The sequence below is a fragment of the Aythya ferina genome, assembly GCF_964211825.1.
Source record: "Aythya ferina genome assembly, chromosome: 17".
Taxonomy (NCBI): Eukaryota; Metazoa; Chordata; class Aves; order Anseriformes; family Anatidae; genus Aythya; species Aythya ferina.
In genome coordinates this window covers 6,628,324-6,647,418 of record NC_140316.1, presented here as the reverse complement: position 1 = coordinate 6,647,418, position 19,095 = coordinate 6,628,324, and the positions used below count along the sequence as shown (strand labels likewise).

The 19,095-nt window shown below is 55.7% G+C and overlaps 3 protein-coding genes and 1 gene segment (V, D, J or C); 3 read left to right on the top strand and 1 right to left on the bottom strand.

Annotated features, from left to right (window-relative positions):
- Positions 1-20: 20 nt before the first annotated feature.
- On the top strand, positions 21-2,163 carry VPREB3 (V-set pre-B cell surrogate light chain 3). Its single transcript, XM_084538876.1, has 2 exons — positions 21-1,344; positions 1,567-2,163. The coding sequence occupies exons 1-2, from the start codon at positions 1,296-1,298 to the stop codon at positions 1,893-1,895; spliced, it is 378 nt and encodes a 125-aa protein (XP_084395002.1). The 5' UTR covers positions 21-1,295; the 3' UTR covers positions 1,896-2,163.
- Positions 2,164-2,632: 469 nt separating this feature from the next.
- On the top strand, positions 2,633-4,988 carry LOC311420619 (vacuolar protein sorting-associated protein 29-like). The gene is made up of 4 exons (XM_084491683.1): positions 2,633-2,693; positions 3,003-3,191; positions 3,752-3,987; positions 4,552-4,988. Exons 1-4 carry the CDS (start codon positions 2,691-2,693, stop codon positions 4,667-4,669), a joined length of 546 nt encoding a protein of 181 aa, XP_084347809.1. The 5' UTR covers positions 2,633-2,690; the 3' UTR covers positions 4,670-4,988.
- A 1,537-nt stretch (positions 4,989-6,525) lies between these two features.
- On the bottom strand, positions 6,526-7,287 carry LOC311446266 (Ig lambda chain V-1 region-like). The segment is given in 2 exons: positions 7,233-7,287; positions 6,526-6,899 (listed from the first exon to the last, which is right to left on the bottom strand).
- Positions 7,288-15,388: 8,101 nt separating this feature from the next.
- LOC311446265 (uncharacterized protein) lies at positions 15,389-19,095 on the top strand (the record flags this gene model as incomplete). Its single annotated transcript, XM_084539233.1, has 4 exons — positions 15,389-15,504; positions 16,420-16,689; positions 17,235-17,572; positions 18,575-19,095. The coding sequence occupies 4 exons, from the start codon at positions 15,389-15,391 to the stop codon at positions 18,832-18,834; spliced, it is 984 nt and encodes a 327-aa protein (XP_084395359.1). The 3' UTR covers positions 18,835-19,095.

Sequence of the window (19,095 nt, the reverse complement as noted above, 5' to 3'; positions counted from 1 at the left end):
TCTGTGTCCAGCCTGGCTCAGCCCAACCCTTGTACCATCCTCTGGGGCTGATGCTACCCACCAGGCACAGCCACATCCTCCTCCCATGGAGGAAAAGCCTGGCAGCTCTGCAGGGTGAAGCAAGGCCTGCATGGGGACTCCTCTAACCCAGGGCAGGAGAGAGGTGCTGATGTCTCTGTTCCTGTCGCTGTCCTATCAATAAAGTGCTCCAACACTGCACAGCCTCAGGGGAAGCACAGACAGCAAATCCCTGCCCAGCCCTGAGCAGCAGGGCCAGTGCGTTTCAGCCTCCTTGTGGGGTTGTACGACCACGGCAGCTGCGTGCCATAGCCCAGACACAAGGGGCCATGCAGTCCCACCAGGCACAACTGAAACCTTGCTGCCTCCTGTGCTGCGAGCATGCAGCCCACTCCCAGGCGATGTCATTATGGTGGCTTTGAGGAGCCTCAGCCACCACCTTTTGCTCTCATTTTGCTCTCACTGCTCCCCGGGGAGGCTGCGTCACAGTAAATTGGTCCAGGTTGCGTAGGAGGAAGTATTTGCTTTTGATAGACCAGCTGATAGAGAAGACAAAAAATAGCTGAGCCGTTGGGCACGTGAGCCCTTGTTGAGACTACTGCAGCGTGTCGAAGCAGAGCGAACATCCGTCTTGCTGGCGGGCTATAGTACTCAGTCTTTGGGACCAGAGATGCAGCATTGGGATGGTTTAACGAGGCAGGACCCTGTCCCGGACCTCGTGGCTCCATTTTCCCTCAAACACAGAGCATGCCCAAATGCTCACAAAAATCTTGGGCTTAGAGATGCTTTGGGAGCTGGGCTGCAGAGCTGTGCGTGCCATGTGGTGGCGTTACAGACAGAAGGGCCTTCACACCCACTGATTCTGGCAGCTCTTTGCTTTACCGGTCTGCAGTCCTTCCTCACCAGACACCACCTGTGCTGCAGCCACAGCCCCCTGCACTGTGTCCCTCAGTAAATGCCTTCTAGATGGTCAACTTGTTTTTGGTGGTGTCCCCACGCTGTACCCCAGTACCAAAGGCAGTGGAGCAGGCTGACGTGCAAGCTGTGCCTGGAGGCAAAGGTGTTGATGCTTGGCTCTCGCCCCACTGATTCAAGGCCCCTTGCTGAAGACCAGTTGCAGCAAATGGAGTGACACGGGCAGCTGAAGTCCCCCAGCCCCCTGTGTCATTTACATACACCTCACCAGCACCAGCAGCACAGCAGCCCAGGCTTGTGCAGTACCACAGCCTGTCTCCAAAACAGCCTCCCTTCCTTTGCTCCCCATCCTACTCCTTGCCATGGCCCTGGGCTTCGTGGTCCTGCTGCTGGTGGGGATAGCAGGGACAGGTAAGGGCAGGGTGGCTGTGCTAGCTGATGCTGGGGAAGGTGGGCAGGACTGAGGTGTGTACAGGCGATGTTCAGCTGAGCTGGGAGGTTTGATCTAAAGCTGCATGGTGCAACGAGCAGGGCTGGGCAGTGGGGACACCCGAAGAGGGCAGGAGAATGTTTTGGGGCTCGGGGCGGTGGGGCACGGCTCTCCATCAGTAACCACATTCCCGGTACGTGCAGCCTGCCAGGCTCAGCAGGTGCTGACCCAGCCGACCACCGTGTTGGTGCTGCCTGGGCAGACCGCCCGGCTGTCCTGCACCCTCAGCCCCCAGTACAACATCACCGACTTCGGCATCACCTGGTACCAGCAGCGCCCAGGGCAGGCCCTCCGGTACCTGCTCTACTACAACTCGGAGTATGACAACCACAGACCCGCCAGGATTCCCGACCGCTTCTTCGCTACCAAAGACCTTGCCCGCAACGCCTGCATCCTCTCCATCATGGACGCCCAGGAGGAAGACAACGGCAGATATTACTGCTCGCTGTCCTCCACCAACAGCTGGCTGTAGCAGCGGGGAGTGAAACTGGCTTGCCCCACGCGCCGTGATGCGATGCAGGGCTGGAGGGAAGGGGCACAGACCTCCTCTGGCACGGTGCCGCAGTCGCCTCCCTCCCTCCCTCACCTTCCTCACCTTCCTCCCCTCCCTTCCCCTCACAGCCCCGCTCTCCCTGCATCCCAGCGGCGGTGGGAGCACGGGGCCGTGCCGCGGGGTGCCTGGGCTGGTGGCCGGCAGGGGCTGCAGTTTGATCAAGGCAATAAAAATGTTCTCTCCCCCACTACCGCGCTGATGGCTTCGTGTCTGTGCGCCCTGCCCTGCGCCGCCATCGTGCCGCCCCCCGCCGCCATTTTGTGGCGCCCCCCGTGCCCCCCGCCGCCATTTTGTGGCGCCCCCCAGCGCTCCCCCGCCTCCTGAGGGGGGGGGGACAGGGGGCGCGGGGCGTCACGGGCGCCGCTGGGCGCTCCATACGAGCATAGGCACGCAGGGGGGGACGAGGCGTTTTTCCGTTAAATTCTCGCAGATTACGTAAAAAAGCTATGGGAAAACGGGGGGGATGCTTGGGGGGGGGGGGGGCACAACTCCTGAAGATCCCGCTCGCAGCAGGGACCGCACCAGCGCGCATGCGCAGCACAGCCGCACACCCCCCCCTCGGGGAGGGGGCACTAGGGGGCGTGGCATGCGTCACGTGGGGCGGAGCAGGCGCTGCCATTGGCTTGTGGGAGGGGAAAAGGAGGCACGGTACTTCCTGGTTACCGCAGTCCGCGTCGGGGTAACGGGGCGGGCGGAGCTCTACGGCGCAGCACGATGGTGAGCGGCCGCTCCGCATCGCCTCCCACCGCGGGGCTGCGGCGGTGGCTCCGGGCCCCGAGGCTCGGTTTTCCGCGGTGCTCGCTGCGCCCCCGCTGTTGCTGGGTGGTGAATTCCCTCCGCCGGGGAGCGAGAGCCTGGAGCCCGCCGTGCTGTGCGGGGGGAGTAGCGTGGGCCTGCCCTGCCGGCCCCTCGGGCACTGAGGGGCTGATCCCGGGCCTGTAAAGGCTGCTAGAATTAGCAAACGCCCCGGAGCTGCTAACTGGCTTTGTAACGTGGCTTAAAACTCTCTCTTTCCTGTGTGTGAAGCTGGTGTTAGTACTCGGGGACCTTCACATCCCGCACCGATGCAGCGGTCTGCCTGTGAAGTTCAAGAACTTGCTGGTTCCAGGAAAAATCCAGCATATCTTGTGCACGGGAAACCTCTGCACCAAGGAGAGCTATGACTACCTCAGAACTTTGGCTGGGGACATTCACGTTGTTAGGGGGGACTCTGAGGTAATGTTCTTACTGCTCTTAATTCACCTGTTCACTGTCCTGCATGCTGTGGTTGTCTCGGTGGAGCCTGGGAGGTCCTTCAGTGTTAGCAATCACTGAGAGGTGAGGTGCTGGCATAGGAAAGACTGAAAAAATGAAATACCTTTCTAGATGTTTCTCATTGCATTTGCAACAAGGGAGGACTTAGTGTGCAGTGGTAAAACAGGCACTTAATTTGTACAAAGGCCTGTACAAGTCTGCTTGTGACTGTTGTGATGCCACTGCAGCTTACTTGGGAGTCACAGGCACGGGGGACGTGTGCGTGTTTCCTTACTGCTGAGTAGCCCTGAAGGTCCTGATGCCCATGCAGTTCCTGTCGGGCATGAGATCCCAGTTCTTTGCTCTGCAGTTGCTCTTTGCTGGCGAATGGTGCAGGCATCCCCAGGTGTGTACGCAGACAGAGGGAGGCACTGGGAGCTTGGCTGCTGACGGGTGGGTTTGTGTCTTGGATTGCATGAGCCTGCACGGTGTTGGTGAGGGGTCTTTGGCTGATCTCTAACCCTTGTGTTTCTCCTTCTCAGAGTCTGAATTATCCTGAACAGAAGGTTGTAACTGTCGGGCAGTTCAGAATTGGGTTGATTCATGGACATCAGGTTATTCCCTGGGGTGATTTGGCCAGCCTGGCACTGCTACAGAGGCAGCTGGATGTGGACATCCTCATCTCAGGACACACGCACAAATTTGAAGCATTTGAACATGAAAATAAGTTCTACATCAACCCAGGATCAGCTACGGGAGCCTACAGTGCTTTAGAAATGTGAGTGAAATGAGCTTGAACTGCCTGGTGTAGCACAGCTCACGCATGTTACCCCAAATATGTGTGTTGAGCCCCCACGTTGCAGAGCAGTGCTGAGCAGCTGTGACATGCAGGTCATCTCTTCTCTTCCCAGAGAATGCAGCCTGACATTCCCCCTGTTAACGAGACTTTTAGTTCATGAATTGGGCCTGATGGCCTAGCACTGGCGTGTTTGCAGGCTCAGGAATCAGCCAGCACCAGAGGGGTGAGCTGCTGCAGCTTCTTGGAGTTGTCCTGCCTTCTGGTGCCTTCCAGGAGCTGCGTGCTGACCTCTTGTAGGAAATGAGGCCTTTTGAGGCACAGGGTCTGAGCCACGCGGCAGCTGGGACATCCAATCTTGAGGGCTGTTCTTGGGAATTGCAGCTCTGTTTGAGCTGCTGCTGCCAGTGCCTCTGAGCTGTGGTAGTACCCTGATCCCTGCAGCCCTTTGCAATCAATTGTTTTAGAACACATTCACACAAAATAGCTTAATAACAAGAATTATAAGCTAATCCAGGTGACTGACAAAGTATGTTTTCATTCCAGGAACATTATCCCTTCGTTTGTACTGATGGATATCCAGGCTTCCACGGTTGTGACCTATGTCTACCAACTAATTGAGGATGATGTGAAAGTGGAAAGGATTGAGTTCAAGAAATACTGATACATCGTTAAACCTGCTTGCTAGCTTCTTGCTGCCTCCGTCCTGCTCTTCCCAGTTTAAATGGGGACAGGCCACGGGGGGGTGCTGTTGCAGCAGCATGTTCAGCTGTAAATGGGCTGTATCAGTGACTGGGAGCTCGTAAAGCTTAGTCTTGGTTCGTGGTGGAGGCTTGAAGCAGAAGAAACTTGATGAGTTTATCAAAAACATGTGTCCAAGAAGCAGGTGCTGTGCTCCTGGCCTGGAGACATAGCAATGGTGGTGGTAGCTGGGACTGAACATATGTAAGATAAGCATAGAATAAACCTATATTTTCATGTGACATGGTCCTTCTTATTATTCCTTAACTGAGAACGGGGGCAGGAGCTGAGTCTGAGGGGCCTCTCTGGGGCCTGAAAGAGAGCTGCTCTTTGCTTCCTGAGCAATGCCATGAAACCTTTCTGCAGTGTCTGGAGCTGCCTGAGGACCGGTAACAGCTCTGATGGCCCTGCAGTCCCCTTCTGGTGCCTGTGTGAGGCCCGTAGTGGGCAGGAGGTGCTGCTGCAGTGTGGGGCTGTTGGTGTTGCCATAGATCACGGTGACAGGAGCACTGCCAGGGGTCTTTTGCTGGTACCAGCCATAGCCACCGCTACTCCCAGAGCAGGTGATCTGCACAATGTCTCCTGGATTCACCAACTTTGAGGCTGGCTGAGTAAGTGTTGCCCATATCAGGGAACCTAGAGAGGAGGGGGGGGAGGAAAACAGGGCTCAGTGAGTGCCCCACATGCACAGCCCTCACCGTGCTGCAGTGGGATGGGGATCGCCACCATCTGAGGAGCAGGGACTGCAGCCACGGCCACAGTGGAGCATCAGAGCCCAGCACAGAGGCAGCTCCAGCAGTAGCAGAAGGACTGGGCTGCCAGCATCAATGGGTGGCAGGGCTGGGGGTAGCGCAGTGCTATGCCATGGAGGGGACGGGGATGGTGAAAGTCCTGTCCCCAGGATTGCCTCCCACACAGCGAAGTAGAACAGGGAAGACACTCACAGCCATGGCCACCTGTGGAGACAGAAACCTTCCTCTTCTGTTGGGGAGAAGGGCAGAAAGCCTCCGTTTTTCCCTCTGGTCTGTACCTCTGGGATGCTTTTACCTCACTGGGCAGCTGAACTCGACCACAACCGTGCTCTTACTCCCCCTCCTCAGAAGGAAAGGGGAGGAAGAAAGTATACTGGAAGGAAAAAAGGAAAAGCTCACAGCTTGAGCTATGGAGGGTATAGTTAAAAGCAAAGGAAGAAAGGGGAAAAAAACATCGAAGGCCATGTGGAAGCACAGAAAGAGGAAAAGTTATTCTCTCACTCGCATCACCAAGTGATGCTGAGCCACATGCAGGACCATGATATGTGCAGTGGTTGTTTAGGAAGACAGATGGCTTTGTAATGAGAGCCCTCCTCTCCTTTCCCTGAGTGTGACCTCGTATGGTGTGCCATATCCTTTTGGTTGATTTGGGTCTGCTGCCTGGTGATGTCCCTTTCCCAACTCCTGTCCACCCCCGGGGAGCTGGGGGCAGTCTTGATGCTGTGCCAGCACCCCTCAGCACCAGACACAGCACCACTGTCACAGCAGTGGTGTTCTAGTGACACATGCAGGGTTCAGCACTATATGGGCCGCTGCAGGGAGAGCTAACTTGATCCCAGGCAGACCCAGCACAGCCCCCACCCATTATTCCATGCCGTCTGTATCATACTCAGGCTCTACGTGCATCAGCACATTGTTCTTCCCATCAGCACCGTTCCCTGTCCTGTAACAGACACACAGACAGGTACTTCTATCACTTGACAATCCTCTCCCAAAATGTCCATAAGAACTGCTGAAGGTTATGACTTCATCTGCCGAAGTGGTCACTCAGGAAAAGCGGAGTAGGATAACTGGAGGCCAGCAACAGCTTCTGGACTGCATCTCCCTGCATCACGGAAACACCACCAGTGCTGTCGGAGCTCCTGCAGTAATAGACAGCCTTGTCCTTAGCTTGGACCCCAGGGATGGTTAACGTGTTTGTGGAACCAGAGAATTGTGAAGGGATGCCCGAAGGTCTCCTGGTGTCGTCATAGATCACGGTGACAGGAGCACTGCCAAGGGTCTTCTGCTGGTACCAGCCATAGTAGTTGTAGCTGCTCCCAGAGCAGGTGATCTGCACGGTGTCTCCTGGATTTGCATTCTTCGAGGCCGGCTGAGTCAGCGCTGCCTGGACCAGGGAACCTGGAGAGGGAGAAGAGAGATGGGAGAAAATGGGGCTCAGCGAGTGCCCCACATGCACAGCCCTCACCATGTAGTAGCAGGACGGGGGTGGTCTCAGTGCCAAAACATCTTCTTCCCACCCAGGGACCCACAGCCCCACACACAAACAACAGACAGAGTCCCAGGGCCACTGCAAGGAGAGCTGGAAGCAGTAGCAAGAGAGGCACCAACGGGAGCAAGCAGTTTGACTGGGTACAATATAAATCCGTGCCTGTTTTAGGGACAGGAACAAGGCACACCAGCCAAGTGCTCCTGGTTAAGTGACACAGGGAGATGTGGAAGTGAGAAACAGACCAAAGCTAAATATGAAGGGCCTCTTCCAGTGCTGGTGTTCCCTTTCCAAGTCCATGGGACTGTGACAAGTCCATGTGACTACGACTACTACGACTGGTACTGTCCTCTGTGTGGCACTTGCTGAGCCCCGTTTTCTCCCCTCTCCAGGTTCCCTGGTCCAGGCAGAGCTGACTCAGCTGGCCTCAAAAACAGTGAACCTGGGAGACGCTGTGCAGATCACCTGCTCCGGCGCTAGCGCTGATGGTAGTGGCAACTATTGGTATGGCTGGTACCAGCAGAAGACCCTTGGCAGTGCCCCTGTCACTGTGATCTATAGCAACACCTACAGACCCTCGGGCATCCCTTCGCGATTCTCTGCTTCCACATCTGGCACCACGAACACATTAACCAACACTGGGGACCAAGCTGAGGACGAGGCTGTCTATTACTGTGGGAGCTACGACAGCAGCTATGGTGGTGTCGGGGTGTCAGAGAGCTATGAGGATGTGCTCCAAGGCCCTTGGCCCTGTCCCGCAGCTGCACAGTGAGGTGTGTGCATATGGACCACTCGCTGAGCCCCGTTCTCTCCCCTCTTTCCTCTTTCTCTCCAGGTTCCCTGGTCCAGGCAGCGATTACTCAGCTGGCCTCGAAGTTCGTGAACCCAGGAGACACCGTGCAGATCACCTGCTCCGGGAGTAGCGCTGACAGTGATGGCAACTATTATTATGGCTGGCACCAGCAGAAGACCCCTGGCACTGGCCCTGTCACCGTGATCTATGACAACAACAAGAGACCCTCGGGCATCCCTTCACGATTCTCTGGTTCCTTATCTGGCTCCACATCCACGTTAACCATCACTGGGGTCCAAGCCGAGGATGAGGCCGTCTATTACTGTGGTGGCTGAGACAGCAGTGCTGGTGCTGGTATAGTGACACAGAGCAATGTGTAAGTGAGGGACAGACCACAGCTAGAAATGGAGACTTTCTACTTTTGTGCCTTAGAGCTGAGCAGGGCTGTGGGGCTGAGGCAGGTTCCTGGCCCCTCTGCATGGCCATAGATGTGAGATTCCTCCCTTTTATGCCCCAGTGCCCTGGGGACATCTCTGGGACTGGGCTGGGGTCTACTCATCCAACATGGTCACGGCCCGATCACTTCTCCACGGTTTGTGGTATTCAGCATCCCTAGTTCTGGGAGGTGTCCTTGCGAGGCTGTGGGTCTCTGGCCATGGGCTCAGTGTTCAGGGCTGTCAGTGCCTTGGTGTAGTAAGAGCCTCAGGCTCAGAGGCCCCGTTCCGCTGCTTCTCAGTGAGGGCTGTGTGTATGGGGTACTCCCTGAGCTCCGTTTTCTCCCACCTCTCCTCTCCCTCTCCAGGTTCCCTGGTCCAGGCAGCACTGACTCACCCAGACTCGAAATCGGTGAACGTGGCAGGATCTGTGGAGATCACCTGCTCCGGGAGTAGCTACGGCTACTATGGCTGGTATCAGCAGAAGACCCCTGGCACTGGCCCTGTCACCGTGATCTATAACAACAACCAGAGACCCTCGGGCATCCCTTCACGATTCTCTGGTTCCTTATCTGGCTCCACATCCACATTAACCGTCACTGGGGTCCAAGCCAAGGACGAGGCCGTCTATTACTGTGGTGGCTGAGACAGCAGTGCTGGTGCTGGTATAGTGACACAGAGCAATGTGTAAGTGAGGGACAGACCACAGCTAGAAATGGAGACTTTCTACTTTTGTGCCTTAGAGCTGAGCAGGGCTGTGGGGCTGAGGCAGGTTCCTGGCCCCTCTGCATGGCCATAGCTGTGAGATTCCTCCCTTTTATGCCCCAGTGCCCTGGGGACGTCTCTGGGACCAGCCCAGGGTCTACTCATCCAACATGGTCACGGCCCGATCACTTCTCCACGGTTTGTGGTATTCAGCATCCCTAGTTCTGGGAGGTGTCCTTGCGAGGCTGTGGGTCTCTGGCCATGGGCTCAGTGTTCAGGGCTGTCGGTCCCTCAGTGTCGTAAGAGCCTGCAGACTCAGAGGTCCCGTTCTGCTGCTTCTCAGTGAGGGCTGTGTGTATGGGGTACTCCCTCAGCTCCATTTTCTCTACTCTCCCTCTCCAGGTTCCCTGGTCCAGGCAGGGCTGACTCAGCTGGCCTCGAAGTCTGTGAACCCAGGAGACAATGTGCAGATCACCTGCTCCGGGGGTGGCAGCTTCTGTGGCAGTTACTATTATGGCTGGTATCAGCAGAAGACTCCTGGCACTGGCCCTGTCACCGTGATCTATGATGATACCAAGAGACCCTCGGACATCCCTTCACGATTGTCTGGTTCCTTTTCTGGGTCCACAAACACGTTAACCATCACTGGGGTCCAAGCTGAGGATGAGGCCGTCTATTACTGTGGGAGCTACGACAGCAGCAGTGGTTATGACACGGTGATGCTGACTGGGCAGAGAGATCCTGCATGTCAAAGAGGTTGGTTTAGTCTCCCCCTTCCTCTCAGCTCGGCAGGGCCATGTCACCGGGTGTGGGGGTCTCCCTTCTTTCCTGCTGCCCTTCATAGGGCCACTCCTTGATAGGGAAGGTCTTCTCACAGACAATGACATAGGCAAAGCAGAGACGCTTAACGCCTTCTTTGCCTCTGTCTTCAATGCTGATGATGGGCTTTGGGACCCAGGGTGCCCTGAGCTGGAGGACCGGGACGGTGGGGATGACAAACTCCCAACCGACCCTGAACGTGTGCGGGATTTGCTACTCCACCTGAATCCCTACAAGTCCATGGGTCCGGATGGGATTCATCCCCGGGTGCTGAAAGAGCTGGCGGACGTCATCGCGGAACCTCTCTCAATTATTTTTCAACGATCCTGGGAATTTGGAGAGGTCCCGGTAGACTGGAAGCTGGCAAATGTTGTGCCAATTTTCAAGAAGGGTCAGAAAGAAGACCCTAGCAATTACAGGCCTGTCAGTCTCACGTCAGTGCCTGGTAAAATCATGGAGAAGTTGGTTCTTGAACTCATTGAGGTGCACCTGGGGGACAAAGCAGTCATTGGTCCCAGCCAGCATGGGTTTGTGAAGGGTAGGTCCTGCCTAACTAACCTGATTTCCTTTTATGATAAGGTCACCCGTATGGTGGACCAAGGGAAACCAGCTGATGTGATTTTTTTGGACTTCAGCAAGGCTTTTGACACGGTTTCCCATAGAATCCTACTGGACAAAATGTCCACCATACAGCTAAATAAAAACATCATACGATGGGTGAGCAATTGGCTAACGGGCAGGGCCCAAAGGGTTATGGTAAATGGGGCTGCGTCAGGCTGGCGGGCAGTCACCAGTGGGGTCCCTCAAGGCTCCATTTTAGGGCCGCTACTTTTCAATATTTTTATAAACGATCTGGATGTAGGAATAGAAGGTATTTTGAGCAAGTTTGCTGATGACACCAAACTTGGAGGAGTTGTGGACTCGAATGAGGGTGGAAAGGCCTTGCAGAGGGATCTGGATAGGTTGGAGAGCTGGGCGATCACCAACCGCAAGAGCAGGTGCCGGGTCCTGCACCTGGGATGGGGAAACCCTGGCTGCACGTACAGACTGGGCGATGAGACGCTGGAGAGCAGCCTAGAAGAGAGGGATCTGGGGGTCGTGGTAGACAGCAAATTGAATATGAGCCAGCAGTGTGCCCTGGCAGCCAGGAGGGCCAACTGTGTCCTGGGGTGCATCAAGCACGGCATCGCTAGTAGGTCAAGGGAGAAGATTGTCCCGCTCTACTCTGCGCTGGTGCGGCCTCACCTCGAGTACTGTGTGCAGCTCTGGGCACCACAGTATAAAAAGGACATGAAACTGTTGGAAAGTGTCCAGAGGAGGGCTACAAAGATGGTGAAAGGCCTGGAGGGGAAGACGTATGAAGAACGGCTGAGGTCACTGGGCCTGTTCAGCCTGGAGAAGAGGAGGCTGAGGGGAGACCTCATCACAGTCTACAACTTCCTCGTAAGGGGGTGTCGAGAGGCAGGAGACCTTTTCTCCATTAACACCAGTGACAGGACCCGCGGGAACGGGGTTAAGCTGAGGCAGGGGAAATTTAGGCTTGACATCAGGAGGGGGTTCTTCACAGAGAGGGTGGTTGCACACTGGAACAGGCTCCCCAGGGAAGTGGTCACTGCACCGAGCCTGTCTGAATTTAAGAAGAGATTGGACTGTGCACTTAGTCACACGGTCTGGACTTTTGGGTAGACCTGTGTGGTGTCAAGAGTTGGACCTGATGATCCTTAAGGGTCCCTTCCAACTCAGGATATTCTATGATTCTATGATTCTATGATCTTTTACACCATCTCGCAGGGCTTTGCTGCATTTCAGCTCGCCCAGGCTGAGTTTTGCCCAGGGCCCTGCAGCTGCACAGCTGCCTGCAGTGCACGTGGCTGGGTGCGTGCACGTTGGGCACCTGGGGAGACCCAGGCATGCCCTGGGCAGACAGGGAGAGCTCCTGCCTCAGCCCTTTGGTTGCCCAGTGGTCTGGTTCAGGCACTGGTGATGCCTGTGTGCATGGGACAAGCTGCAGAGATGTGTGGCTTCGGGGGTAGCTTGCAGTATCGCTTACTCAGCCGGCCTCGAAGTCGGTGAATCCGGGAGACACCGTGCAGATCACCTGCTGTGGAGGTAGCAGCAGCTACAGTTATGGCTGGTTCCAGCAGATGACCCCTGGCACTGGCCCAGGGCTCTGTGTTTAGGTCTGTCAGTTGAATGGTGTCATCAGAGCCTCCAGGCTCAGGGGCCCCATCACGCTGCTTTGTTCTGTGCAGGGCTGTGCGTGTGGGGCACTCACTAAGCCCTGTTTTCTCCCTTCTCTTCTCTTCCTCTCCAGGTTCCCTGGTCCAGGCAGCGATTACTCAGCTGGCCTCGAAGTCTGTGAACCTGGGAGACACTGTGCAGATCACCTGCTCTGGGAGTAGCAACAGCTATGGCTGGTACCAGCAGAAGACCCTGGCAGTGCCCCTGTCACCGTGATCTATAGCAACACCTACATAACCTCGAGCATCCCTAAGCGATCCTCTGGTTCCACATCTGGCTCCACGGCCACTTTAACCATCTCTGAGGTATAAGACGAGGAGAAGACCGTCTATTACTGTGCTAGCTGGGACAGCAGTACTAGTGCTGGTATAGTGACACAGGGCGATTGAGAAGTGAGGGACAGGCCACAGCTAGAAATGGAGGCTTTTTGTCCGTGACTCTCAGGGCTGAGCAGGGCTGTGGGGCTGCGACAGGTTCCTGGCCCCTCTACAGGACCAAAACTGTGAGTTTAAAGAATCAGTGAGCCCAGATTTATTCCCTCTCTCCTCTCTCTCTAGGTTCCCTGGTCCAGCCAGCTCTGACTCAGCTGGCCTTGACATCTGTGAACCCACGAGAAAAACAACAACAACATCAAAAAAAAAACCAAACACAACTCTGTGCCACACAGCATCTGGGAGAGTGAGAGGATTGAGGAACAGCCTTGCAGGCACCAAAGTCAGTGAAGAAGGAGGGCGAGAGGTGCTGCAGGCTCCAGAGCAGAAGTCCCCTGTGGCCTGTGGAGAGACCATGGTGCAGCAGGCCACCCCCCTGCAGCCCATGGAGAACCACGGTGGAGCAGGTTCCACGCTGCAGCCAATGGAGGAGAACACGGTGGAGCAGGTGGACCTGCCCCGGTGCAGGCTGTGGCCTGTAAAGGACCCCTTCCAGAGCAGATTTCGGGCCGGAGCTGTACCCGTGGAGAGGAGCCCATACAGGAGCAGGTGATGTGGCAGGAGCTGCTGCCCCTGGGGGACCCAGGTTGGAGCAGTTTGCTCCTGAGGGATGGACGCCGTGGTATGGACCCATATCCGGAGCAGTTCTGGAAGAGCTGCTGCCTGTGGGCAGCCCACACTGGATCAGTTCATCAAGGACTGCATCCCGTGGGAGGGACCCCACAGCACAGGGGATGAGAGTGACCGAGAAGGAGCGGCGGAGAAGCGCTATAGACTGTACCATAACCCCCGTTCCTCTGTTCGCCTGCACGGCTTGGGGGGAGGAGGTGGAAGAGGGTAGATGGCGGGAAGGTGCTTTTGGCTTCTTTCCTTTGTTTCTCACTTCTCTAGCTTGTTAGTATTATGCAGTAAATCTTACTATCTCCCTATGCTGAATCGGTATTGCCTGTCACGATCATTGTTGAGTGATCTCCTAGTCCTTATCTCAAGCCTTGAGTCCTTTGCATCATGTTTTTCTCCACTTTTCCCTTTGAGGAGGGAGAGAGAGAGAGCAGTTGTGGTGGAGCTCAGACGCCCATCCTAATAAAGCCACAACAACCGTGCAGATAACCTGCTCCAGGGGTAGCAGCAGCTATGTGTATGGCTGGTTCCAGCAGAAGACTCCTGTCACTGCCCCTGTCACTGTGATCTATAGCAACAACAACAGACCCTCGGGCATCCCTTCTCGATTCTCTGCTTCCACATCTGGCATCACGAACACATTAACCAACACTGGGGACCAAGCTGAGGACGAGGCTGTCTATTACTGTGGGAGCTACGACAGCAGCTATGGTGGTGTCGGGGTGTCAGAGAGCTATGAGGATGTGCTCCAAGGCCCTTGGCCCTGTCCCGCAGCTGCACAGTGAGGTGTGTGCATATGGACCACTCGCTGAGCCCCGTTCTCTCCCCTCTTTCCTCTTTCTCTCCAGGTTCCCTGGTCCAGGCAGCGATTACTCAGCTGGCCTCGAAGTTCGTGAACCCAGGAGACACCGTGCAGATCACCTGCTCCGGGAGTAGCGCTGGCAGTGATGGCAACTATTATTATGGCTGGCACCAGCAGAAGACCCCTGGCACTGGCCCTGTCACCGTGATCTATGACAACAACAAGAGACCCTCGGGCATCCCTTCACGATTCTCTGGTTCCTTATCTGGCTCCACATCCACGTTAACCATCACTGGGGTCCAAGCCGAGGATGAGGCCGTCTATTACTGTGGTGGCTGAGACAGCAGTGCTGGTGCTGGTATAGTGACACAGAGCAATGTGTAAGTGAGGGACAGACCACAGCTAGAAATGGAGACTTTCTACTTTTGTGCCTTAGAGCTGAGCAGGGCTGTGGGGCTGAGGCAGGTTCCTGGCTCCTCTGCATGGTCATAGCTGTGAGGTTCCTCCCTTTTATGCCCCAGTGCCCTGGGGACGTCTCTGGGACCAGCCCAGGGTCTACTCATCCAACATGGTCACGGCCCGATCACTTCTCCACGGTTTGTGGTATTCAGCATCCCTAGTTCTGGGAGGTGTCCTTGCGAGGCTGTGGGTCTCTGGCCATGGGCTCAGTGTTCAGGGCTGTCAGTGCCTCGGTGTAGTAAGAGCCTCAGGCTCAGAGGCCCCATTCCGCTGCTTCTCAGTGAGGGCTGTGTGTATGGGGTACTCCCTGAGCTCCGTTTTCTCCCACCTCTCCTCTCCCTCTCCAGGTTCCCTGGTCCAGGCAGCACTGACTCACCCAGACTCGAAATCGGTGAACGTGGCAGGATCTGTGGAGATCACCTGCTCCGGGAGTAGCTACGGCTACTATGGCTGGTATCAGCAGAAGACCCCTGGTACTGGCCCTGTCACCGTGATCTATAGCAACAACCAGAGACCCTCGGGCATCCCTTCATGATTCTCTGGTTCCAAATCTGGCTCCACATCCACGTTAACCATCACTGGGGTCCAAGCCGAGGACGAGGCCATCTATTACTGTGGGAGCTACGAAGGCAGCTATGTTGGTGTCAAGGTGACACAGGGCAATGGGGAAGTAATACAAAAACCTCCTGCCATCACAGGAACATTTGTCTCCCCACTGTACTCTCAGATGGTGGCAGAGGTCCCCAGCTCAGCCCTGCCCACCCCACCCCATAGTGAAGGGTCTGTTTCCATCACCAGGGCAGGGGATGGCCCCCAGAGGCCCTGCACTGCTCCAGCAACCCCTGGTCCTCAGGCTCCCATTTCTCAGGGGCTGTGGATTCCTGCCTGGGCCTGCAGCCTCTGTATGCCTGGGACCCGTTCACTTGCTGTGTGGTGAGGGCCGTGCGTGTGGGGCACTCACTGAGCCCCGTTTTCTCCCCTCTCTCCTCCCCCAATCCAGGTTCCCTGGTCCAGGCAGTGCTGACTCAGCTGGCCTTGAAGTCAGCAAACCTAGGAGGAACCGTGCAGATCACCTGCTCCGGGGGTGATAGCTACTATGGCTGGTACCAGCAGAAGACTCCTGGCAGTGCCCCTGTCACCGTCATCTACTGGAACAACAAGAGACCCTCGGACATCCCTTCCCAATTCTCTGGTTCCAGTCTGGCTACACGGGCACGTTAACCATCACTGGGGTCCAAGCCGAGGACGAGGCCATATATTACTGTGGGAGCTGGGACAGCAGTGCTGGTGCTGGTTGTCCTGGTTTCAGTTAGAACAGAAGTTTCAGATAGAACAGAATTAATTTTCTTCCTAGTAGCTGGTGGAATGCTGTGTTTTGGCTTAGGATGAGAAGAGTGCTGATAACACCCCGATGTTTTAATTGTTGCAGAGCAGTGCTTAAACAAAACCAAGGCAAGGACATCTCAGCCTTTCGCTCTGTCCTGCCAACAGGCAGGCTGGGGGTGCAGTAAGAGCTAGGAGGGGACAGACCCAGGACAGGTGACCCAAACTAGCCAAAGGGGTATTCCATACCATCTGACGTCATGCTAAACAATATATAGGGGTGGCTAGCCGGGGGGAGGGGACTGGACTGCTTGGTTAGGCTGGGCATCGGTCAGCGGGTGGTGAGCAATTGCATTGTGCATCACTTGTTTGTACATAGTATTATTATTATTTTCCTATTATCACCATTGTATTATTATTATTATTATTATTATTATTATTATTATTATTATTACTTTTGTTATTATTATTTTCCTGTCTTATTAAACTGTCTTTATCTCAACTCAGGGGCTTCCCATTCCATTTCTCTCCCCCGTCCCAGAGAGGGAGGGGGAGGGTGAGCGAACGGCTGCGTGGTGTTTAGCTGCCGGCCGGGTTAAACCACGACACTGGTATAATGATACAGAGTAATGAGTGCATGAGGCACAGACCACAGCTAAAAATGCAGGCTTTCTGCCTTGTCCCTAAGAACTGAGCAGGGCTTTGGTGCTGAGGCAGGTTCCTGGTCCCTCGGCATGACCACAGCTGTGAGTTTAGTAATTTGTGGAGCCCCGTTTTCTCCCCTATCTTCTCTCCCTCTCCAAGTTCCCTGGTCCAGGCAGCGCTGACTCAGGTGGCCTCAAAGTCAGTTAACCCGGGAGACACCGTGCAGATCACCTGCTCCGGGAGTAGCAGCAACTATGGCTGGTTCCAGCAGAAGACCCCAGGCAGTGCCCCTGTCACCGTGATCTACTACAACGACAGGAGACCCTTGAGCATCCCTTATCGTTTCTCTGGTTCCAAATCTGGCTCCACGGGCACATTAACCATCACTGGGGTCCAAGCTGAGGATGAGGCTGTCTATGGCTCTGGAAGGCACGACAGCAGTGCTAGTGCTGGTATAGTGACACAGACTACTCTCTCTCTCCAGGTTCAGTGGTCCAGGCAGCGCTGACTGAGACGGCCTCAAAGTCAGTGAACCCCGGAGACACCGTGCAGATCACCTGCTCCGGGGGTAGCAGCAGCTACAGTTATGGCTAGTACCAGCAGAAGACCCCTGGCACTGCCCCTGTCACCGTGATCTATGAAAATACCAAGAGACCCTCGGGCATCCCTTCACGATTCTCTGCTTCCAAATCTGGCTCCACAGCCACGTTAACCATCACTGGGGTCCAAGCCGAGGACGAGGCCGTCTATTACTGTGGGAGCTGGGACAGCAGTGCTAGTGCTGGAATAGTCACACAGAGCAATGGGAACATGAGGGACATTTCTCTCAGCTAGAAATGGAGGTTTCCTGCTCTTGTGACCCAGAGATGATCAGGGCTATGTGGCTGAGGCAGGTTCCTGGTCCCTTTGCCTGACCACAGCTGTTAGTTGGGAGCTGAGCCCCGTTTTCTCCCCTCTCTCCTCTCCCTCTCCAGGTTCCCTGGTCCAGGCAGCACTGACTCAGCCGGCCTCAAATTCAGTGAACCTGGGAGACACCGTGTAGATCACCTGCTCCGGGAGCAGCTATGGTTATGCCTGGTTCCAGCAGAAGACCCCTGGCAGTGCCCCTGTCACTGTGATCTACAACAACAACAAGAGACCCTCGGGCATCCCTTCTCGATTCTCTGCTTCCACATCTGGCTCCACAAGCACGTTAACCATCACTGGGGTCCAAGCCGAGGACGAGGCCGTCTATTACTGTGGAGCTACGACAGCAGCAGTGGTTATGACACGGTGATGCTGACTGGGCAGAGAGATCCTGCATGTCAAAGAGGTTGGTTTAGTCTCCCCCTTCCTCTCAGCTCGGCAGGCCATGTCACCGGGTGTGCGGGTCTCCCTTCTTTCCTGCTGCCCTTCATCTTTTACACCATCTCGCAGGGCTTTGCTGCATTTCAGCTCGCCCAGGCTGAGTGTTGCCCAGGGCCCTGCAGCTGCACAGCTGCCTGCAGTGCACGTGGCTGGGTGCGTGCGCGTTGGGCACCTGGGGAGACCCGGGCATGCCCTGGGCAGACAGGGAGAGCTCCTGCCTCAGCCCTTTGGTTGCCCAGTGGTCTGGTTCAGGCACTGGTGATGCCTGTGTGCATGGGACAAGCTGCAGAGATGTGTGGCTCTGGAGGTAGCTTTCATTATGGCTGGTTCCAGCAGAAGACTCCTGGCAGTGGCCCTGTCACCGTGATCTACCAGAACAACAACAGACCCTCGGTTGTCCCTTCACGATTCTCTGGTCTGCTTCTGGCTCCACAGCCACGTTAACTATCACTGGGGTCGGGTCCAAGCCGAGGACGAGGCCGTCTATTACTGTGGGAGCCACAACAGCAGTGCTAGTGCTGGTATAGTGACACAGAGCAATGTGTAAGTGAGAGACTGACCACATCTAGATACGGAGGCTTTCTTCACTTGTCCCCCAGTGTTCAGCAGCCCTGTGGGGCTGAGGCAGGTTCCTGGCCCACCTGCATGACCACAGCTGAGAGTTTCCTCCCTTTCATGCCCCAGTGCCCTGGGGAGGTGTCTGGAGCTGGGCTGGGGTCTACTCATCAAACATGGTTCAGGCCCTGTCCCTTCTCCACCGTTTGTGGTTTTCAGCATCCCTTTTTCTGGCAGGTGTCCTTGCAAGGCTGTGGGGCTCTGGCCATTGGCTCAGTGTTCAGGGCTGTCAGTGCCTTGTTGTCGAAAGAGCCTCCAGGTTTGGGTTTGTCCCACTACTGTGGGGTGAGGGCTGTGCATATGGGGCACTCGCTGAGCCCCGTTTTCTCCCCTCTCTCTTCTCCCTCTCCAGGTTCCCTGGTCCAGGCAGCTCTGACTCAGCCGGTCTCAAAGACGGTGAACCTGGGAGGAACCGTGCAGATTACCTGCTCTGGGAGTAGCAGCATCTATGGCTGGTTCCAGCAGAAAACCCCAGGCAGTGTTCCTGTCACCGTGATCTACTACAATGACAAGAGACCCTCGGGCATCCCTTCACGATTCTCTGGTTCCAAATCTGGCTCCATGGGCATGTTAACCATCACAGAATCACAGAATAGAATCACAGAACTGTAGGGGTTGGAACGGTCTTCGAAAGATCATCGGGTCCAACCCCCCTGCCAAAGCAGGTTCCTCAGAGCAGGCTGCCCAGGTATGCACCCAGACAGGCCTTGAATATCTCCAGAGAAGGAGCCTCCACAATCTCCCTAGGCAGCCTGTTCCAATTCTCCGTCACCCTCACCGTGAAGAAGTTCTTTCGCATGTATGTGTGGAATTTCCTGTTCTCTAACTTGCAGCCATCGCCCCTTGTCCTATCCCCATAAACCACTGAGAAGA